The sequence below is a fragment of the Girardinichthys multiradiatus genome, chromosome 5 (genome assembly GCF_021462225.1).
Source record: "Girardinichthys multiradiatus isolate DD_20200921_A chromosome 5, DD_fGirMul_XY1, whole genome shotgun sequence".
In the NCBI taxonomy this organism is placed as follows: domain Eukaryota; kingdom Metazoa; phylum Chordata; class Actinopteri; order Cyprinodontiformes; family Goodeidae; genus Girardinichthys; species Girardinichthys multiradiatus.
Window position 1 is genome coordinate 51740770 of NC_061798.1, and position 23490 is coordinate 51764259.

Consider the following 23490-nt stretch of genomic DNA (forward strand, 5'->3'; position numbering starts at 1 on the left):
ATAATCCTCTGGCGGAGCAGAGATGAACTGAAGGATTTGCTCATGATTATAAAATTAGGTGCAGATGTTCTATGTGGAGAGTTTAGCTTTTATTTCTTTTCATGCCGTCTAAATCTCATACTGCTGGCTTAAATGTTCGTCTTTATCATTTTCAACATTTATATAATTTTTATTTTACATTTTTACTCCTAATTGTAAAACATGAAACATCTATTTCATATATTTAAGATTTATTAACCCTAATTTCTGAAGTTTTTAATATAACCTTCCTAAAATCATACCCGGGTCTAGATGCTCTCAAAGGTTTAATGTCTGCTTGTAATTTTTCATGTTCAAGTGCTTGTTACAATTTCTTTTTATTCAAATAAGATCGATAAATCAGAATCAGTTTTATTACCAAGTTTTACAGACAAACAAGGAATTTGACTCCGGTCCACTTTGCTCTCAATAATAAAGAATATCTACATAAAAACACATTTGACTTTCTAATAGAATATAATGTGGGATCAGTCCAATCATGAATGATGTTTTTCTGGAGCTCTGACTGTTAGAGTTCATCAGAGAAACATCCTGGAGGAAGAAACTGTCTCTGTAGCGCCACCTGAAGGTAAAAGCCTAAACAGTTTGTGTGCAGGATGTGTGGGGTCTGCAGAGATGTTAGCAGTTCTTTTTCTGACCTGTAAGTCCTGGATGGAGGGAAAGTCAGCCCTGATTGTTCGTTGCATTCTGGACCTGTCCTGTTTGGTGGATGATCCAAACCACACTGAGATGGATGAAGACAGGACAGATTGAATGATGGCAGTGGAGAAGATGACCAGCAGCTCCTGTGGAGGGCTGGACTTCCTAGGAACCAGAAATGGTGCACAAAGGACACAGTGTAGTTGAGCATTGTCCACCATCATCTCCACAGTCTTGAGTGGGTTAAGTTCCAGGTGGTTCTGATCACACCAGTGTACCAGCCGATCCACCTCCTATCTGTATGCAGACTCATCACCGTCCTGGATCAGTCCAATGACAGTGGTGTCATCTGCAAAGTTCAGGAGTTTCACAAACGGGTCCGCTGAGGTCCGGTCATTAGTGTAGAGGGAGAAGAGGAGTGGGGTGGAAACTCACCCCTGCTGCTTTCCTTCCTGTCATCAAAAGCAGGAAAGGAAGGAATCTGTTGCTAGGTAACTACTCGGTCCGGTTAGATCCAAACAGGTCACAGAGTGCATATATGTGTGCAGAACGCTGTTACCATGGTAACAGGCACGTGTAACAGGTGTTAGAGCCGCTGCTGTGGTTGTAGCTGCAGTCGGTTTGGTTTGCAGCTCTTCATCGGGAACGCTGTGATAAACGGATAAAGGGTGAGAACGGTTCTGACTCCATCTGGACACAAGTTGTCTTCTTTCAGATCAGGCAGTTATTTATTTGCACCAAGTTGTTAATGCTCATGACTGTATTTGGGTCCTTGTCCACCAAATCAAATAGAACCAGTGTAGTTAATGATTATATTAATGGAAATAATAACCAAGATGTCCGCCATGACAGCAGCTCATGTAGGACCCAGTGTGTTTGTAGCTGCAGGCTGCTTGTGAGAGCAGGTTGGATTACTGCCATCGGACCGGTCCGAATGCAGCAGATAAAGGATGCTTCTGGTGATCTATGCTGGCACATTTCTGTCCTGTAAGCACAGAACCAGAATCTGCCTCAGAGTGGGTTCTGTTTAATTGGTCAGCAGGAGGATCCATTTGGAGGATTTGCGAGAGTCCGTGTTGAGATGAAGGACAAAAAACACGCTGTAATTATTGTCCAGTTCTGCTCTCTGATGTTTATGATCAGATAGTTTGGCTGCTAGAGACCCGGTGTTTATCTAAAGGGTGAATCTGTGTTTTAAAGGATGGCTGCAGCACGCAAGGCAAGGAGGATATTTGGAGAAGATCTGCAGCTTGCTGATGAAAGAAGTCCAGCCCTGAAGACTTGAATGCATGGATTAGATTATCTGCATCTTATTTGGATTTGATGATTCTAATTTTGGACACATTGTTCAAGCAGTTTGTTTAAAATGTTGCTTATTTGGTAGATGGAGACATTTCCCCATCAGGGACAAGTCTTCAGGCTAAAGTAGTGACATCCAGGTCCACCTGTTCCTCCTCTTCCTCCTCCTGACCTGTTCCTCTCCTCTCTTCAGCATCAGGCCCTTACTGGTTTTTCCTGAAGTTTTTTATTGAGCAAACAGGCGACATTCCTACTGAGGGATGATGAGACTGCTGCAAACGTTACTGACACACATCAGGACAGCTTCTCTAAAACCATCTCATAATCAGTGCAGAAAGTTTCATCAGTTCTCCATCTTGTAGACCAGGCTGGATAACTGAAGTCCTCACAGGCTGCTGTCCTGCATGGTTTCACATCTTTCCTGCATAAACATGTCATAAACGAGTTTGTCATTATCAGAGTCCTGCAGAACCTTGTGACAAGCTGAAGAGAGAAGTTGACTCTAACTGGAGCCTTCAGAGACTCCTTTGAAACATGCTGAGCCATCAGGACCAGGACATCCCAGCTGAATTGTAGACTTGATTAGCTTGGAGATGATTCTGTGGATGAGCAGCAGACTCTCATCATGCAGCAGGAAGTGTCCCTGTACCTGTTGTGGATTTGCATGCTAACTGTGGTTTCTCCTTCAGTCTGGGCTCAGCAGCTCTGCGTTTCAGCCTGGCAGCCTCCAGGTACAAACACCACACCTTTCTAGAAGAAACACACATTTAGATGAAGTCCACCATCGGGTGCAAAAATCCTGATCCGGCCCTCACTTCTGTCCGTTTTTCATCCTGTAATCCAGGCTGGGTCTCTTAAAGTGGACCGGTTCATGGTCTATCTGGGCCTTCTGAAGGACTCTTGCTGTTTTCCTTTGGACCCAGCAAAGATTACAGTAAAAACTGGCTGCCTGGAAGAAAATGGGAGAAGGATCAGGATTTTCAGAGATGACTGACACATTTTTCCCTCAACAAATGCAAACATCTGAATTTATTCAAAGCTAAACACGAATCTGAATGATTTAATTAAACCATGTGAACGATTAGCGTGAGCAGATGATGGTGTCCAGATAAACTCGTCACTGACTACCGGAAGGGAACCAGCAACTTATCATGGCGGCTATATTTCTGGCTCCTGCTGAGGTGATTTCAGGTTGATTTATGGATGTAAACACAGAGAACATTCATCATGAAAAGTTTCTATTGGACCAATCCAAGATGTGCTGTTAAATCTGACGGACCTTTATGACCCGTTCTCTCCTCCTCTTCGTCTGAATTTCTGGTCGTACTGTCCGGTTCAGACCCGGTACAGAACCGTCCCTCAGGCTGAGTCAGGGATAAAACTGGTATTAAATGTTGAATTTGTCACATGTTGATCATAAATTGATTAAACCGTACAGAAACAGCAGGTTGTGGTTCAGAAGTGCTCAATTCAGATTGTGTTGTTGTCCTCCCCAGTGGCCACCAGCAGGGGGCAGAGTTTCCTCAGACAAATTTACTGAATCCAAAGAGGAAACTTTTGATTTAAAGTCAGGAAATAAAAATGTGAGTCCCAGCCCAAAGAAATGATCATCTAATAAAAATCTGCTACTTCAATTGTATTTATCACTAATTTACTCCAGTAATGTGGATCTCACAGGGAAATCCAGAGAAGGGGAGTCAGATGATTGACTCTGCGTCTTGATTAAGAGGAGGTCCAGGAACTCCTGGAGTGAACTCAGACTGATACCAAAGCCTTTAGTTGGTTTAGTTTCAGAATAAATTAATAGATTAAAAAGTGGAGCAGGAAAATACAGCACCATGAAAAGTATTTCCTCCTGACAGATTTTTTTGCCCCTCATAAGTGTTTCAGATCATCAAAGATAGTCTGAGTATTTATTATGAGAAATAAATCTGTCCAAACCAGCGTGAGTCTGTGAAAAGTAATTACCCCCTAAACCTAAGAACCAGTTGTTCCTCCCTTGGCAGCAGCAGCTGCCATCAAGTGTTTCTGATAACTGGTAACGAGTCAACATCACTGTGGAGGAATTCTGGCCCACTCTGCTTTCAGGAAATGCTGTAACCGGCCCAGACCGCCATCCTGCCACCACCAGGTCATAGTTCTGTGGATGGCTGGTGAAACGGAACCGAAAACTGGTTAAACATTTAATACCGAGGCGCGTGATTCCTTTTCACATGGAGCCAGGTTGGTTTGACGGATAGTTTTCCTCCCATAGATGAAATCATGATGAAATATTCAAGTGTAACAAAAAAGCAAAAACAGGAAATTTATAAGTGAGCATTACTTCAAATGCATAGTATTAAAATCTTTTTTAGCTTTAGTTACACTGGGTTGTTGGGTTCTGATCCAATCAGCCGCTTCTTCTCAGGAATCTGAACATTTAAACGTGTGATCCTTCTGCAGGACAAAATAAATCGGTATGATGGTCAGGTTTCATACAATTAACCAACAACATTAGAAATGTCTGATCCGGCTGCTGCTCTGTACAGCCGACCCATAGAACCACAGATATCTACCCAGTCAATGATTCTGGGACTGATCTGAACCATGAGGAGCTGATGGTCGATCCGTAAATGGATGGAAGTGAGGAAAGACTGAGAGGAAGCTCTGATTTCTGCAGCACTAATTGTTTCTGCTCTGGTAATGGATTCCTTAATGTCTGTCCAGGGTCCAACAGTCTCAGTCCATTACCTCAGTCTCCCATCATGCATCTGTGTGAGCCTAGAACAGTCTGAGGGCGTGTTTCCACAGCATCAGACGGTTCTTGCCTCTCTATTTGGGTTTGTGTGGACGCCATGCTGAACGTCGTTCCTGCTGCTCGCGCTCTAACAGCTCAACGTTCTCTTACAGTGGACAAAAACAAACCCCGGGAGGCGCCGGCGAGACCCACAAACAGCAGCTCCCAGATCACCACAGGCAACCAGCAGAACCAGCAGCTGGTCCCAGCTGAATCGGTACGTCGGGTTTCTCTGAAATTGAAATTCAAACCTTAGTCTGCAGCATCTCTGCTGTTCATGAGAGCCTTAAACTGTCATTTTAATAAAAACAGAACTGTTCCTTTAGTTTATCTCAAAGGATTTAATCTAAGCTTATTTTATTTTGACTCTCCAGGTTTATCAGAGCAGAACTATTCTGCTAAATGGATCTAGAATCTGCCCCTCATTCCTCCCATCAGTCAGTGTTTTCTGTCCTCTTGTTCTCAGGTACCAGATGTCCTGAATGCTAACATCCCAGTAACACCAACTCTCCCAGTCCCGTCCCCTGATGACTCTATCACTACATCCGGGTGTGCTGGACCCACTGGTCCAGCCCTCAAAGCCAGGACCGGGTCACGTTCCAGCCCTAAACACAGGTCCCGGCTTCAGCATGCATCCCGACCTGGAGTGGGTGGGGCTGTGGCACCAGTTGGCACGGTCACAGTTAAACAGAACCAGAACAAAGAGCAGATGGAGAGGAAGAACCAGGCCATCATCCAGCTAAGAAGGCTGCTGGTTCAGGGGAACCGGAGGGTGGAGGCTCTGGCTGTTGTCATCCAGCATCTGTTCTCTGAGGTATTCTGCTTCCGTTTACACTCAGTCCTTAAAGAAATACTCATCTTAAAATGATCCAGAACAAAGTTCTGGGCTAAAACTGACAGGAAAAGTTGCCAAAGTCCAAGAAAATCTTTGCTAGTTCCTCAGAGAACCTGAGGAACTGCTGATAGGGATAACTTTAACAGACCACAGGAAGTTCTGACTGGAGGAATAAGGGATCAGGAGTTTCCAATCGGATTGGGGCATTAAAGGGTTAGTTTGGACTTTTTGCCGTGAGGTTTTATGAAGTTCTGGGTGGTAGTTCCCTTATCTGGGCCATTTCCCTGGGTGTAACAATGCACCAGATCAGCTGTGACCCACCAGTCTGCACCACCTCCACCAAGCACTGAGCAAACGTTTGGATTTTCTCAGCAGTTCTGAGAAAATGATCCAGGTGGATTCAAGGTCAGCTGTTAAGGTGGATTTGATACAACACACATCTGACCAGCCTGTTGGCTTCCACCACCTTCAAGGATGTACTTACTTTTCCAGCAAGCTGACAGTCAATGTTCTCTTTCTGCTATATGTGAAGAAAGTATAACGGCACTTGAAAAAGGCATTTGTGTTTGGATCCTCCAGCTTCCTTCTTACAGGTTCTCCTGTTGTCTGTCGTACTGATTGTGGAACGAAGAAGAGATAAACCAGAGATGAAAGGAAGACAAAATGTCCAAAAGTAATTGGTTGAATTGATTCAGATAAATTAATATCTGCCTGTTTGAGGTCTGAAGCTTCAGTCCAAACTGACGATTCATTTCTGTTCACTGATCCTTCCAACAACGCCTGGTTGGTGTCATAGAAAGATTAATCAAGTCCATCTGAGAAACAAACCTGGAAACCTAAACTCATATTTTATGTGGGTTTTTACATGACATTTTCACCAGATACCAGAGACTAACTCCACTTGGTTCCCACCTGGAAAACCACTGAAAGGAGAAGGTCCCGATCATCAGATTCCTGATGCGCTGCAGATGCTTGTGTCCAGGATGTGGTTCTTTCAGCCTGACTGTAGGTGAGGATGGGAATGAAAATGGACCAGGGAATTCCAAGCTTCAGCTTTAAGTTTAGCTTCTTTTTCACCACGTCAGGCTGGGGAAACACCTTTGTTCCTGCAGACGAGCTCCTGATCCATCAAACATCTTCTACTCATCACTCAGGAACAGCTATTCCAGATATTATTATTCCTCTGGAGGTGAAGCGCCACCTCTGACCTGAATGGTCAATTAACTGGTATCCAGTTGAGAACTGAAAGGAGCGGACATTGTCGTCTAAAGATTTTGCAGCTTGGTAATTGGTGAGCTCTCTTGGCCACCGTACATTCATATTTAGCCACGGTTTGAAGCCGCCTAGCTGTTGTTCTCCTGTTAAGTTTAGCTGGATTCAAACACGTTTCTAGAAGATGTTCCCAAACAAAGGAAGCACTTCCTGTCGCCTCTTCCTTCTGTTCAGCTGCTCTTTGAGGCTGATGAGATGAATGTGTTTGGGCTCATTAAGTACAGGTTGGTCTCAGCTGACTTCAAGGGGCTAAATGAGGGAAAGCATCACTTATCTGTTCTGCGTCCTCCCTGCCCTGCAGCAGCCTGAACCGAAGCAGCAGTAGCCTGTAATTAAAGCGTCAGCAGGTGAACGGACAGGTTTCTGTTTCCAGGACAGCAGAGACATCTGCTGAAATGTGACGTGATGATGGACGTCGAGGTGATACTCGATGTAATTAACCTGAAATGTTCTCTGTGTAAAATACTATCAGACCCAACCCTCATTCCTCCTTTTTTCCCGTCCTGCCATGCAAACTTTCTTTAATCTTTAGAAGTGGTTTTCATCTATAGTTCTCCAGGGACTTTGACTTCTTTCCACTCAGACCCAGTTTGCTCTAATTTCTTTGGTTCAGGAACATCCACTCTGACCTGATGGTTCAGGATTGATGATCACAGCTTTGTAAGCTTTGCCCTTTTAAAATATTCATAAATAAAAAAACTAGACTGCAGCGGTAAAACACGTGACCTGAATTCAGAGGCCCGGTGTGGGATCGATTCCTGGTCCAGGCAACCTTTTCTGTTGGATCATCATGACACCAAAAGCCACAAAATTCTCAAATTTTTCCAGAATCAGAACCACTGCAGCTGCTGGTTACAAAAACATTTATGCCATGCACAGATTACTGCTTTAAAAGGTCAAGATACAAAAATAATTCTCTTAAAGCCTCTAAATAAGTCAAAAGTTTCCATATTTTCAGATGTTTCTGCGTATGACAGAATCAGTCAGTCAGTCAGTCATTTTCTACCGCTTATTCCATAGTGGGTCGCGGGGGAGCTGGTGCCTATCTCCAGCAGTCTATGGGCGAGAGGCAGGGTTCACCCTGGACAGATCGCCAGTCCAGTTTCTGCGTATGACAGAATCCCTGAAGGTAATTAGTTTCAATATTAATTTAATTTAAATCCATAAAAAATTTATTTAAATCCTAAATAGCATAAATAAAACAAGGCAGCATTTTTCAGGGGTCCATTAAATGGATAAAAAAAACCACACATTAATAAAATAGTCTGAAGCTTCTGTCTGCATTATAGCAGCTATAGTTTTCATTTCAATTCAGTTTTATTTCTATAGCTCCAATTAACAACACACGTCGTCTCAAGGTTCTTCACAACAGTCAGGTTCATACATTCCTATTAATCGTAACCATTGAACAGTTCAGTCAGATTCAGTTATTTATTCAAATTGGATAAAAAGTTTTTCTATCTAAGGAAACCCAGCAGATTGCATCCAGTCAGTGACTTGCAGCATTCACTCCTCCTGGATGAGCATGTAGAGACAGTGGACAGTCACTGGTGTTGACTTTGCAGCAATCCCTCATACTGAGCATGCATGTAGCGACAGTGGAGAGGAAAAACTCCCTTTTAACAGGAAGAAACCTCCAGCAGAACCAGAACCAGGCTCAGTGTGAGCGGCCATCTGCCACGACCGACTGGAGGTTTGAGAGAACAGAGCAGAGATACAAAGAGAACAAAGAAGCACTGATCCAGGAGTACTTTCTATGGGAAGGAAAAGTAAATGTTAATGGATGTAGCTCCTTTAGTCGTTTCATCTAGAAAGAAAGAACAGATAAACTCTGATCCAGTTTTCAAGGTTAGAGTCTGAAAGAGAGAACATAGAGTTAGTTACAGTAGAAGCTCAGTCAGTAGCCATGTCTAGGAGAGAGAAAGGGTTAAACACTGAGAAAGTTCTACAGTGACATGCAGAACACCCAGCTGTAATCCTTATTCTGGTCTGTGAGAGTTGCATGATGTTTAGGAAACAGTTTGGATCAGTTCCTCCTGCACCAGGCTGCTGGAGGCCTGTGATTGGCTGGGAACAGCAGCAGGATGTCGGTACTCAGGTCCTGGATGTAGAAACTCTTCAGTAAATATTTGCTCCCAGAGCAGATTATACAGACTAAAATTAAAATCAGCACACAGACAATGATTTCAGGTTTAAAAGTGTTCCTCTGAGCTGTTTCCTGTTGGAACCTGTTTCTGCTCTGGGTTCTGTCAGTCTGAACTTCCCTCGGTGCCGTTCTGAGCTGTTCGGGTGTGAATAATCAAACAGCCGGCTGCACTTATCAGGACCTGAGGGGATTTATTCTGATTGCTCAGACTTGTTTTCTTGTGAACTGTCTGTGAATCCTGGGAATCTCTCAATACTAATTAAACAGTCCAGCCGTTAACTTCACATGTTGCAGTGAAAGCTGATCATTATCTCAGCTTCTATGACTTGACAAGCGTTTGTATGAGACGTTATGCAACCAAAGGCTAATAAAAATTCCTTTATGTGTTGGGGTAACCTTCCTGATTGCAGAAGGAGCCGTGCAGGGAACAGGAATGCAGCAGTGTGTTTTTATCTGAGCATTAAGGATTATCTAATCTGCTGCATGCTTGGAAGGTGGCTGGTGAATGTTTGCTGAAGGCTTCATGTGGAGCTGCAGCTGACCCCCCTGAGGGCAGAGTGGGTGGAGGAGGATGGAGGCCTGGGCTGTTTGCTGGGACTCCTGCTTCGAAGCAGTTTGATCTGGCAGGAGGAACAGGGAATGGTTTTAAAGAAGGTGGTTTTGGACCCGTTAGAACCACAGTAAATAAACCCAGCTAGTTTTCACTTTTTTTGATCCAGTAAATAAAACCAGTTCCAGTCCAGATGTTTGTTAGATTGCTGGTCTTTAGATGAGGTTGTTCATGAGTAGCGATGATGATTACTGAGAACTTCAAGCTTTAAACTGAGACCAAGTCTTTGTGTCAACATGAAACTACGCTGTGACAGGAAATGACAGAACTGCTGTTAACTGGTCAGAAATCAGGGCAAACTATCAAATCCATGCAGGGAAGAACATCTACAGATAGAATCTGGTTTTCTGCTGCGTGGATGCTGTGGGTTAGGCTGTTACACACGGTACCTCCGGTCTTCGGGCTGCTGCTTCCAACTTCTCGCAGTAGAGCAGGAGTAGACTCTTCCTGTAAAGGGCATCCATGTTGTGATTCTGGTCCAGGTTATTGGTCCAGTAACAACCAGGTACTCGGTGCCAGTTCCCTGGATGTTGCCTTCGATGTAGAGAAGCAGCAGCTACATCCAAGGAATCACCTGATGTCGTTCATCTGATCAGGATCGCCTGGGTCAGACCCTGAACCCTCTGTAGGGGCCATGAATCCATTCTTAACCGGAAACGCCACAGGAGTCCTCTAGGAGGAGCTAGAGAGGAACACGAAGGAGGTCTGGGTTAATCTACTCGATCAGTGACATCTGGTCCCGAGCTCAGTAATAGATCTGTAGATGAGAATTACCTGAATCTGACCTTTTATTCCAAAGGTCAGTGATGTTAGTCAGACGAGAAGCTGGATGGAGGACTTGATGATTCTGAATCAGTTGGACCAAACATCTTCCCTCAGAATCAGAGGGCTCATTTAACTAACCGCTTGTCTCCAACATGTCTTGCAGGAATCATCCCTTCATTTCTCACCTTACAAGTTTAACAGAAATTACTTGGAACAATTGAAATAAGAGTGAGAGATGAGAGGAATGACCTCAATGCAGATCCACCAGTTTATCTGATGGGAGGGGAGGGATGAGCGTAAAGGAAGGTGGAGCAGGAATAACTGGCATTCCTACGTCCAGCCTTAGATCCCGGGAGGAGGAGGAGGAGGAGGAGGAGGAGGAGGAGGAACAGGTACAGAGGGGAGGAGCCGCTCAGAGACACGGGATACGTTTCCATTTCAGAGAAAAGTGGAGAGAAGTGTGAGCAGCTGGTTGGTGTGAGTCTGTGAAACATGGGGTCCGTGGAGAGTAAATCCCAGCTAAAGTCCAGTAAGACCCCCCAGCACCGGCGCAGGAAGAAACGGAAGGTTGGTCTGGTTCTGCTCATTGTTTTTATGGAAACGTCTGAGGATTAGGAATAAATTTTACTGATGCATCTCTTCAGATTTTCAGCTGTTAACATAACGTCTCCAGTTCAAACTGTTTGTGGGAACCTGATGTAGCTGATTGGGATCAGAAAGGATCCTATAGTGCCTGGATCTTCTGCTCTTCCAGCTGTGATTTCTGGTGTTTATGTGAGACTCTGTGGTCTCCAACATCTGACCAGGACGAGGCAACTGTGGCTCAGTAGGAAGATTAGTTGTCTTGCAATCAGAAGGTTGTGGGTATGATTTCAGCTTCCTCCTGCCCCTGGGCAAGGCACTTAACGTTGCCTACCGATGTGCGTCTCGGTGTATGAATGTGTGAGCGTTCGTGAGTGCGATTGGGTGAATGTGACTCTAGTCTAAAGCGCTTTGAGCCGTCTGTATATAAGTTCAGTCCATTTACTACAACCAGATCTTTACTGTGGTTTGAAAAGAAGCAGATAAATTTCCTCCTGCTGCTGTTTGACTTCAGAGGAAAGGTGATGCTGACTGTTGCAGATGTGTGGAGTCATATTGTTCTGTTCTGGTGAATCCTGAGCTCTGATTGGGCTCAAGCGTGTGGTGGTCCGAGTGTTTACAAGCGTGTCATATCGGAGTAGCAGTGTTGGAGTAAGATGGTTTAGAAACGGGTCACTAATGACCCGTTTCAACTGATCTGACACTCGCCTCACATGTTTAGGATGTTACAAAGAAATGATTCATCCAGAAGACAAACGAGTCATAAATGAATTTTCTCCTTCTTCAAACAATTAAAACTGGCTGACAGGATTGTTACGAGTCGCTAACAGTGAGAGGAAATCCCCTGCAGCTGAAATGATTCCTGACGGGTCGGGTCGGGTCGGCAGCGTGGAGTTGTTGGGTAAACATTCAGACTGTCAGACTCTGACAGGAACCTTCCTGAAGGGTTCAACCTATAAAGAGCTCAGAGGGCATCTTCTCAACATGATCAGTTTGTTGGAGCATCTTGATCCATAGTTCTGGTTCTAAAATGATTGCTGTAAAATAAGATCGATATGTAAAGATATGACAGTAGAATAAAGAGACCTTCTGGGACTGCGGATCAGATGAAAACATTCAGAAAGCTTCTCCGGCCTCTGAGGAGCTGTTGTCTGTGATCCACATCTTACCGAGTCTCCTCTGTTTTCTCTGCAGCGAGAGGAAACCTTGAAGCAGAAGAAGGAGCTGTCGTCGGAGCTGGCCAAGCTCAGACAGGAGCTGGGTGAGAGCTTTCCCTACTCTCTCACACACACACACACACACACACACACACACACACACACACACACACACACACACACACACACACACACGGTGCTGCAGAATCCCCGTCAATTCAATTCAGTTTATTTATATAGCTCCAATTAACAACACATGTCGTCTCAAGGTTCTTCACAACAGTCAGGTTCATTCATTCCAATTAATCCTAACAATTGAACAGTTCAGTCAGATTCAGTTATTTATTCAAATTGGATAAAAAGTTTTTCTATCTAAGGAAACCCAGCAGATTGCATCCAGTCAGTGACTTGCAGCATTCACTCCTCCTGGATGAGCATGTAGAGACAGTGGACAGTCACTGGCATTGACTTTGCAACAATCCCTCATACTGAGCATGCATGTAGCGACAGTGGAGAGGAAAAACTCCCTTTTAACAGGAAGAAACCTCCAGCAGAACCAGAACCAGGCTCAGTGTGAGCGGCCATCTGCCACGACCGACTGGAGGTTTGAGAGAACAGAGCAGAGACACAAAGAGAACAAAGAAGCACTGATCCAGGAGTACTTTCTATGGGAAGGAAAAGTAAATGTTAATGGATGTAGCTCCTTTAGTCGTTTCATCTAGAAAGAAAGAACAGATAAACTCTGAGCCAGTTTTCAAGGTTAGAGTCTGAAAGAGAGAACATAGAGTTAGTTACAGTAGAAGCTCAGTCAGTAGCCATGTCTAGGAGAGAGAAAGGGTTAAACACTGAAAGTCCAGCCCAGTATTTGCATGTGAAAAGCATGCAGGACATCGGCTGTTTAAAGCCGGCTGATAATGGTCTATCAGCCGTGTTGCAGCTGCTGCAGCAGGCCATGACCTGCAAACATGGCTGCCACCTACAGGTTCATGAGCTCATGATGAACATCAGCATGAAGGATTTAAGCACTTAAACATGAGAGAGAAAACATGCAATATGACGGCATTAATGTAAAAATATCCTTTTATTCTGGAGTTTTCTAACTGAAATCAACGGTTTAAAGATGACATTTAAACAGAATCTACAAAACAAAATTAAATCACAATTTTATCAAATAACAAATAATAACAAAATACAATTTATTGATTTAAAACTGAGAAAGATAAAACCCAAATAAAATGATAGAGAAAACAGACGTGAATGAAAAGGAACGTTGCTGAGGAGGATCTGCAGTCTGAGCTCTGAAGAACGGCTGCTGCAGCATCACTTTGTCCTGCAGGAAGCTTTCATGAAAACCAGTGAACCCAAAATGGAATCTGTGTGATGTTGCGGCGTGGGAAACTGGATCAAACAGAACCAGGCAGCAGAAATGTTGTTGCTTCCATCAGATTTCCTAGTTTTTCTAAGCTTGGTGCATCATCCCAGGTTTAGGAATCATCTCGTCTTCTCGAAGCATCTGAAACGGTCCCACCAACTCTGATGTTTCTACACGAACAGACAGAAGTTTTCACACCCTTAATCTAAGGGCCTGGTGTGATGGAAAAACACACAGGAGCCCATAACTGTACAGTGGAAAGATAATAAGAAATGCTGATGGGGCAGAAATCCTGACCCAAGGTTCTGATCCAGTCCTGGTTTCGTGGCGTCCGCTGAATCAGGTTTTGTTTTGGTTTCGGCTGCTTCTTCCAACCGGTCTCAGTCTGCTGCCTGACCCTGTTCAGACTGAGCAGTCTGGACCTCTGGACCTGCTACAGATGGACAGCATCTTAACGTCCTGAAGATGTCCCCAAACATCAAATATTCCAGGGATCATCTTTGGATCAACTGAAGGATGTAAAGAAACAAGAAAGAAAGTCTGTAGAAAAACTCAGTTTGACATTCAGAAAGCTTGGAGAACTGGTGATTGAGATAAATGTAGAAGATTACAGGAAAGTCTGACTGCTTGGAAGTCCAATCTGAGGACATCAGGGTTTGATCTGGAGTTTAGAGCCTCCCACACAGATTCATGGAGGAGCAGAGACCCTGCAGACACTTTTCTTTTCTCACTTTTCCTCCAAACGTCACCTGGATGGTCCTACTGCCTCCACCTCTAACTCTGCTTGCACATGGCTGAGGAATGTACAGACCCTGCAACACACACACACACACACACACTCAGCTGTCAGTGTGAAAGTCAAGTTGAGCAGAAACAACCTGTTTGCTTCTTTGACAGTTATCCAGCTCAGATTAGCTTTGTTTCTGCTGCCCAACGTCCATGAAGCTTCGTGAAGAAGATCTGTTTGTTCCTGCTGCAGTTAAAAGCCTCCTGCTGTGGAAACAACGCAGCTCTGATAAACTGAAACAGTTTAAACACTCGTCAGGAACATTTCGCTCCATCAGAACCACCGTCGGCTCGTTGTTTTCCACCTGCTGTCCAGTCCAGGATAAGGACGCTGTGTCCGAGCGGGCGTCAGCTGCTGGGGGCTTTGTGTCTCCATCATCACAGTGACGGGCGTCCACACAGAGCTCCATTCAGAGCAGACGGCAGCTGTCTGCTGCAGCCAGCTGTTGCCCTCAGCTACATGGATAATCTGGACTCCGACAGAGGGAGAGTCAAGCTGCTGCTGAAGTGTGGATCTGAACCTCAGAGAGAACCCTGAGATGGGCCAAACTTTCCAGGTGCATGAAAACATTCCCAAAAATCTGGATATTTCAAATATCTGAAGGCCTTAAATCAAAGCTAGGTGACGGAGGAGGCCTGCATGTGCTTGCACCTCTTAGAGGAATGCTTCATACCTCAGAGCTGACTTGCAGATGTTTCAGGGATGGATCACACGTCTGCTGCAGGAATAATTTAACAGGAATGTGAGCTTATTCCAAAACGCTTGTTATTCCCAAAACTCTGTGATGTTTGGTTTCCAACAAACTTTCTGTCGTCACAAACGTTTGTTCCTGCTTCTCCTCCCATCCAGTCGCATCGTCACAGAGCTGCCAGAGGCTGCAGACGGAGAAGGACGAGGTGCGAGCAAACTCGGAGGAGGCTTTGAAAAGGTTGGAGGAGCAGCATCAGGAGGAGCTGGTTCAGCTGGAGAACAGGTGAGAAATACACCTCTGCTGCAAAATCATTGAGACTAGCAGAGTTTTCTAGTGTGAAACTGACCAAATGAACCAGATTCTCACTGGAAGCAATAAAAAAAGTCAGATTTATTTAAACCTTGTTTTATTTTGGGGCCAATAATGAGGTTTAAAAGATAATTTTGTCCAAACAACTATACTAAATAAAATGTTCCTCAGAGGCTGATTGAGGGATGGGAGATCAGGGCAGATCCTCTCCAGAGGGCGAAGCATCAAACAACCATCGTTGGAGCTGCAGGAGCCCAGGGTTCCTACAGTCTGGAATAACCTGGAATTTGATGTATTTTCCAGATCTCGATAGGTTTTAGGAAAGAAAACTGAGAATAGGAAAATATCTTTCCTCCCACACTGTCCTGTTAACATGGATGGATGGATGGCAGTTTCTGATGGTAGGAGGTCGGATCATGGTGTGGGCTTGTAAGTTCCTTTCTTCTATGTTGCAGCATTAATACAGAAACGTCCAGCAGATATTTTAGAGAAACATCTGGTGCCTTCAGGACCACATCTTCTCCAGAAACTTCCATGCAGTTTTCACCATGATCATGGAAACCACATTCCAAAAGCCTGACTGAGGAAGAGGAGGGTGCGGCTGCAGTTCTGACCCGTGCCCAACAGAAATCAGACCTTGTGCTGTTAAGGAAACATTAAACAAACAGCTGAAAATCCTGACAGATCTTTGTCTGAAAGGTTGGGAGAAAGAATGATTAGATTAAAAAGTGGAGAAGCTGCTCTGTTACATTTTCTCGGGATGTTTCAGTCTGAAGAGCAGACATGGATGGATGAAACTGAGGAGATGGTCCATCATGCTGTTATTTCCTGTGTGTTTCAGGTTAAAATGCTTCTACCAAGCAGAGTGGGATAAAGTCCACCAGCTGTACCAGGAGGAGGCTGATAAATGTCGCCTGTTGATGGAGCAGCAGGTGAGCGAACACACGGGGAGCGGAGAACAAGCAGATCCATGTTGGTCTCCTCATCAGAACCTGGGGTGTGATGATTAACCTGCAGGTGGAAAAGCCTTTCACTGTCTGACCTGAGGAATCCGACCATGATGGTGTTTTTGCTGTTCAGGTGGAGGAGCTGAGGAGCCGACAGGAAGCAGAGAAGAAGAAGCAGGAAGAGAGTCACAGCCAGCAGATGGAGGCGGTCAAACAGGAGTACGAGACCTCCATACAAGGTGTGTGTGTGTGTGTGTGTGTGTGTGTGTGTGTGTGTGTGTGTGTGTGTGTGTGTGTGACAGAGGGAGATGCAGGACACTGAAGATCAAAGGAATCCCACCTGAATGTTTTAGTCTCCAAAACTAAAAAGTGTTTCTACTTCCTGCTTCAGGGCTGAAGATGATCCAGCAGACTGAACTGGAGGATCTGCAGAAAACACTGAAGGAAACTGAAACTTCTCTCACTGTAAGAGTCAAACTTACAGCAATGATGTGAATTAGACATTCGCCTGCTTCCTGTCCTGTGTCTTCAAAATAAGAGCGTTAAAAACATTCAGTCTGCTTTAAAACAAACCCCAGTCCCACATCCATCCATCGGGTCTTAGTTTCTTCATCTGGTTGATTAAAGCAAATGCTTTGGCTTGGATTGGCTCTGCACTAGTCGGTTCTGGTTCTGATCAGCATTAATAGGAGTCAATTATTTGGAAGCACGTGTTTGTTTTCAATAGCAATGCTGCTCTCGGGGCTGCAGGAGTGTTCACAGCGTGTTTCCTGTACAACTAATAGATCAGTGATGGCGGTCTACACCAGAGACCCAACAATCAGACCTTTGTGGCCAGTTTCTGGTCCCTGGTTTTGGTAAAGTTTGAGCTATAGTGGTAATACTGGGAGCAGAAGCAACGTCACCAGTTAGTGAAAATTATTAGCGGTTAGCACAGCTAGCTTTTCAGTCTCAGTGTGAATCTGTTGACCTCTAACCTTGACTCTGAGATCTCCTAAAGCTGCCAACATTTCCAAATCCAACAGGTTCCATGAGGTTAAAACGGAGCATCTTTACTGTACCATGAACAGCCTTCCTGTTATCTGCTGAAAGTCACGCTCTCTCTTGCAGCGTGGGTGAACTGCAGACAAATCTTCTAAATAACTTCTTCCTTCTCTGTGCCTGATTAAAATGGTTGCCTTCATCACTCGGTGACTGCGTCCACACAGAAGAGGGCTGCTGTTGGAGATGGTAGCACTTGGTCGTGTTGCGTTCACTGACGGGGATAAACGTCAGATCTTTGAATTACCTACCAGGCAGTTATTAGTCAGAGCAGATCAAGCTGCTTTAAGCTACAACTAATAGTGAAAAAGAGGCAAAACTTGAGTTTTTATCTGTTCAGATGTTGGTTATGATCCAGTTTTTCATGGAAAACAGGATTTAACCTTTGACCTTTTCACGGTCTGCTGTTCCTTTAAACTCAGTTTCTTAAATTGAAGGAAAGCATTTAACATTTTCTGCAGTTTGTTTTGTGAAAAGCAGATTTCCTGACCACAGAGGCTGTTGGTGGTTTCATGGAAATATACTGCTCCAAAAAATAAAGGGAACAAAATAAAATCAAGTAACATCCTAGATCTGAATGAATGAAATATTCTCATTAAATACTTTGTTCTGTACAAAGTTGAATATTCTGACAACAAAATCACACAAAAATCTTCAGTGGAAATTCAATGTGTTGACCAATACCCAACACGTCGTCTCAAGGCACTTCACAAAAGTATTAGATTTTCCTGATTTCCTCGTTTTAGATTATTAATCTATTCAATTTTGGCCGATCAAATTTATTAACCAATGGAGGCCTGGATTTGGAGTCAAATAAAATTAAAGTGGAAAAACACACTAGAGGCTGATCCAACTTTGATGTAATGTCCTTAAAACAAGTCAAAATGAGGCTCAGTATTGTGTGTGACCTCCACGTGTCTGTTTGACCTCGCTACAACACCTGGACACGCTCCTGATGAGACGGTGGATGGTCTCCTGAGGGATCTCCTCCCTGACCTGGACTAAAGCATCCACCAACTCCTGGACAGTCTGTGGTGCAACTTGACGTTGGTGGATGGAGCGAGACATGATGTCCCAGATGTGCTCAATCAGATTCAGGTCTGGAGAACAGGCGGGCCAGTTCATAGCTTCAATGTCTTCATCTTGCAGGAACTGCTGACACACTCCAGCCACATGAGGTCTAGTATTGTCCTGCATTAAGAGGAACCCAGGGCCAACCGCACCAGCATATGGTCTCACAAGGGGTCTGAGGATCTCATCTCGGTACCTAATGGCAGTCAGGCTACCTCTGGCGAGCTCATGGAAAGAAATGTCACCCCACATCATTACTGACCCACTGCCAAACCAGTCATGCTGAAGGATGTTGCAGGCAGCAGATCTCTCTCCACGGTGTCTCCAGACTCTGTCACATCTGTCACGTGTTCTCAGTGTGAACCTGCTTTCATCTGTGAAGATCACAGGGCGCCAGTGGTGAATTTACCAATCCTGGTGTTCTCTGGCAAATGCCAAGCGTCCTCCACGGTGTTGGGCTGTGAGCACCACCCCCATTTGTGGACGTCGGGCCCTCATACCATCCTCATGGAGTTGGTTTCTAACCGTTTGTGCAGACACATGCACATTTGTGGCCTACTGGAGGTCATTTTGCAGGGCTCTAGCAGTGCTCCTCCTGTTCCTCCTTGCACAAAGGTGGAGGTAGCGGTCCTGCTGCTGGGTTGTTGTCCTCCTACAGCCTCCTCCACGTCTCCTGGTGTACTGGTCTGTCTCCTGGTAGCACCTCCAGGTTCTGGACACTACGCTGACAGACACAACAAACCTTCTTGCCACAGCTCGCATTGATGTGCCATCCTGGATGAGCTGCACTACCTGAGCCACTTGTGTGGGTTGTAGAGTCCGTCTCATGTTACCACGAGTGTGAAAGCACCACCAACATTCAAAAGTGACCAAAACATCAGCCAGAAAGCATCGGTCCTGAGAAGTGGTCTGTGGTCCCCACCTGCAGAACCACTCCTTTATTGAGTGTCTTGATAATCACCAAAGATTTCCTCCTGTTGTCTTTTTCATTTGAACAACAAGATGTGAAATTAATTGTCAATCAGTGTTGCTTCCTAAGTGGACAGTTTGATTTCACAGAAGATTGATTTACTTGGAGTTATATTGTGTTGTTTAAGTGTTCCTTTTATTTTTTTGAGCAGTGTATAAAAAGTAATTTATATTTGTGTTTAGACAGAACTGTCCGTGTTCCAACCTCCAGTGTTGTTAGAAAGACATGAAAGTCGGGTCAGAACCAATGTCTCTTCCTTTCCTGGCTGACTCTTACTGTCCTGCTGCAGATTAAGCTCCTGTGTTTACCCTCCTGCAGGAGAAGATATCAGCGCTGTCTGCAGAAAACGAGGATCTGAGTGAGAAGCTGCGAGTAGAAGAAGAGAGGAGGCAGCAGATACTGAGCAACAAAACTGTGGTAAACATCGTTGCATGGACAGAACACGGAAATGGGTCAAAGCAGCAAGTTTAAAGAAGGTTTAAGGTTTTGCTTCATAGAAAACCCACATCACCCTCTTCTCCTGTTACTTGGTTTTTCAGAATTTTCATCTCACCAGGTGGCGCTATCTCAACCTTTGTTGAGAGGAATGTGAGAAAAATAGTTCAGCAATTATGCTTTCATATAAAACTGTTATAAAACTATGGATCCTTTTCCCTTTCAACCAACAACAATTTAACAGATGTCTGCAGAAATTTTGATTTAAAGAAACCTTTTTCTTTATCATTTTCATCAAACTGGAAAAACTGGAGTCTGTTCCTTTAAAATGTTCCTGAAAGGTTTACTATGTTTAAAACTACAGTTGGTTTTAAAATAAAAATCAACTTTTTCATATTTAATTCCTTTTCATATATCTGAAAAAACATTATATAGCGGCAGGAAAAAATGTCTGGAGAACTCTGGAATTTTTGAGTGTTTTCTGGGTCTGGAAAAATATTTGTATTTCCAGCTCTTATTCCCTGTCTGATTGGGATAAATATCCAGTCGGCCTTTTTGCTCCAGGCTGAGAACTCTGGAAATTTGAGTCTGGAAATATGTAGGAAACAAGGGGAGGAAAGGTGTGTTTGGGATGGGTCAGAGGTCACAGATGTTTCTCTGCAGAACATGGCTGCCACCTGCTGGTTTCAAACTGTAACATCATCCCGTTTCTGTGTTTTTGTTCACTCAGGATTCACACACCCTGTACCTGGAGCAGGAGCTTGAGAGCATCAAGGTGGTGCTGGAGATCAAGAACAACCAGTTGCACCAAAAGGAGAAGAAGCTGATGGAGATGGACAAACTGGTGAGCGTCTGCACCTTCAGTTCAGCGTGAGACGACGAGTGGACTTCCAATGTCCTTCATCTGTGACCTGGATGTGTTTCAGGTGGAGACGAACGTAAGGCTGGAGGAGTGTCTGAAGAAGGTGCAACAGGAGAACGAGGACTACAAGGCTAGGATGGACAAACACGCGGCTCTGTCAAAGTAAGGACCCCTGCAGCTGGAGCAGCTGTGCATCAGATCCAAGCAGGTCTCAGTGGGCCGGCAGCTGCAGCAGACGCTGTGCAGGATGTTTGTATCTCACGCTGCCTCTCCTTTATCTCGGAGAACAAGATGTTTCAGGACAGACACAACAAGAGCAGGCAGGCTGCAGCTGAGCAGAGCGCAGGAAAATTCCCTGAGTGAATATGACTTCAGTTAGTGAGTCCGGCTGAATGATCTGTTTTACCTGAGCAAACCGAGCTAGATGTATCCAAGTTTCCATTTGGCTCCTTCAACCAGAGGTCAGGGGTCATTTGGGGCCACATTTTAAAACGGAGGCGACAACATGCAGCTCGTTATCCTTCCAGTTCATTTAAAACAGTAAATTTATGTCATTAATTCAGTTTAAAAGGTTTGATCCCACACAGAAGGATGTATGTCAAGACTTTATATCCGTTCATTTCTGATGATTCTGAGTTACAACAAATGAAAACCTCAAAAGTCTGTTTGGTTAGGAAATTAAAATATTACACAAGAATAAAACAGATTTTTAATACAGAAATATTCTGTGAAATTCTTCCCAATCATAGAGAGGACTTCTGACCCCACAGTGGTCCAGCAGATGGTCACAGATGCACTTCAGAAGGAAGATAAGGTCATTGCTGAAGAAGCTGGCTGTTCAGAGTTCTGTATCCAAGCATATTAATGGAAGGTTGAGTGGAAGGAAAACATGCAGTAGACAACAGGAATAACTGCAGCTATGAAAGGATTGCAAAGTAGCCTTTTAAACTGAACCGACTGTTCAGGAGGTCCAGTTTGTTTCATTGGTCTGATGTTACATTATGTTCTGAATTCAAATCAAACAGAATTTTGTGTTTTCAAGCAGTTGTTTCTGATCAGTTTGATGATTCTGACTCATGAAATGTGTCACTGTCTATAAGAGGTCTATAGGAGTTTGATGCGCCTCATATAGTGATGGTTCAGATAAACCAAAGGTGTTTCTGTGGAGAACTTATAAGCAGACAATCTTTCTGGGAGGAGGTAACTCTCTAAACCAGAGAAATATCCATCAGATACTTTCTCCATTGGGTTAGCTTGCAGTGATTATTAATATGTCTGCATGACTTTTTATTATGGACTGGAGATGCACAAGTAGCTTCACAGAGTTTCCTGAGTCATCAGACAGGGTTGGTGCCCCCTTGGTCCCACCCCTGGATCCACCCATGCCTGTAGCTCCGTAAGGAGAAGAGAATATTCTTTAACACAAGTAAGTTAGAGCCGGTTTGGTGGAAATAAAATAGGATTTGTAGAAATATTGATCTAATTGCTGCTCCACATTGTTCTTTTACATTTTAGCTCCACCCTCTTCTTTTTACACCTCAGGTATGAAAAATTAGATGAATTTTTGTTGCTGAAATTCTTTCTTAAATTTATGGCATAAAATAGTTAATGAATGTGTTTAAGGATTTTAAAGGTTGGAGATGCAGTGACTGTCCACTGTCTCTACATGCTCATCCAGGAGGAGTGAATGCTGCAAGTCACTGACTGGATGCAATCTGCTGGGTTTCCTTAGATAGAAAAACTTTTTAACTAATTTGAATAAATAACTGAATCTGACTGTTTGATAGTCAGGATTAACTGGAATGATTGAACTTGACTTGAAATCTTTATAATCGGATCGAATTGACTTTGTAAAAAGACGTGTTGTGAATTGGCTCTAAAAATAATCTGAATTGAATAGTTCAGAAGCTGTTTGACCCGGTTCTGCTCTGACAACTCTGTCTCCCCCTGCAGGCAGCTGTCCACGGAGCAGGCCATCCTCCAGCAGACCCTGCAGAAGGAGTCCAAGGTCAACAAGCGTTTGTCCATGGAGAACGAGGAGCTGCTGTGGAAGCTGCACAACGGCGACCTGCTGGGAAGCCCCCGCCGCCTCTCGCCCACCTCCCCCTACAGCTCACCCCGAAACTCCGCCTCCTTCCCTACAGCTGCGCCATTATCTCCCAGATAACCCTGCTGACTCCCCCGCCTGTGCCGGCTGTTGGACGTCACGATGAACGTTCTGGATGGACGGTTTGGAGGCAAGCGGCACTGATGCACTTCAGTCTGAGCGTGGGACCGACCTCGCTCTCTGTCTTGACCAAACGCCTGAAACTCTGACACGTCAGGCGCTCCTCAGGGTCTGTACATATTGTCAGCGTTGCCGTGACTATCCTTCAGGAGCTCTGAGCTTCCTGCTCTCTGATGGGAAGAGAGGGAAAACTGGAAGAGGATAAGGGGTGATTCCCGTGGATTATTTAGCCTTTTTAAGGATCTTACTTCTTCTCCCAAAGAGCGAAGTTCAATCAGTTGGACCTCAGCAGAGGATGAACTTCATGTAAGAAAAAAAAAAACCCTGATGTGAACCTGGTGTTCCTCTGTGGAAACTTCTTACCCCTCAACCTTGTAAAACTCTTTGTGGAATGTAAAAAAGGTCCGGATGGTACTGGTCCGTCTCGCAGCCAAATATGCAGTTTATTTAACCCCCCCCCCCCCACCCCACTGCCAAACAAACTGGAAAATAATTTTTCTGTTTCTCACATAAAGTCTCTTTTTCTACATTTCTGGCCTGTGTGTCCCAGATGTGTCACCATGTTGTTTGTCCTTAAGAACCTCAGATGTACCCAGAATGCCTCATTGTTCAACGTTCTGCTTTATTTCTGCCTCAGAATAAAATCATAATGACACGA

General features: G+C 44.4%; 1 protein-coding gene across 8 annotated transcripts in view; it reads left to right on the forward strand.

The window, feature by feature from the left end:
- Positions 1-23487, forward strand: part of mtus1b (microtubule associated tumor suppressor 1b) — a 59345-nt gene extending 35858 nt beyond the window's left edge. For 6 of the 8 annotated variants that reach the window (XM_047364694.1, XM_047364692.1, XM_047364698.1 and 3 more), the window contains 12 exons: positions 2667-2708; positions 4867-4970; positions 5220-5567; positions 12158-12224; positions 15129-15252; positions 16121-16211; positions 16360-16465; positions 16618-16691; positions 19627-19725; positions 20474-20587; positions 20670-20767; positions 22559-23487. In XM_047364694.1, coding sequence (XP_047220650.1) covers positions 2667-2708; positions 4867-4970; positions 5220-5567; positions 12158-12224; positions 15129-15252; positions 16121-16211; positions 16360-16465; positions 16618-16691; positions 19627-19725; positions 20474-20587; positions 20670-20767; positions 22559-22772 — 1481 coding nt within the window. In that variant the 3' untranslated portion in view covers positions 22773-23487. The remainder of the gene's footprint in view (positions 1-2666; positions 2709-4866; positions 4971-5219; positions 5568-12157; positions 12225-15128; positions 15253-16120; positions 16212-16359; positions 16466-16617; positions 16692-19626; positions 19726-20473; positions 20588-20669; positions 20768-22558) is intronic. The other 2 variants (XM_047364697.1, XM_047364700.1) reach the window with 1 other exon arrangement.
- Positions 23488-23490: the final 3 nt, after the last annotated feature.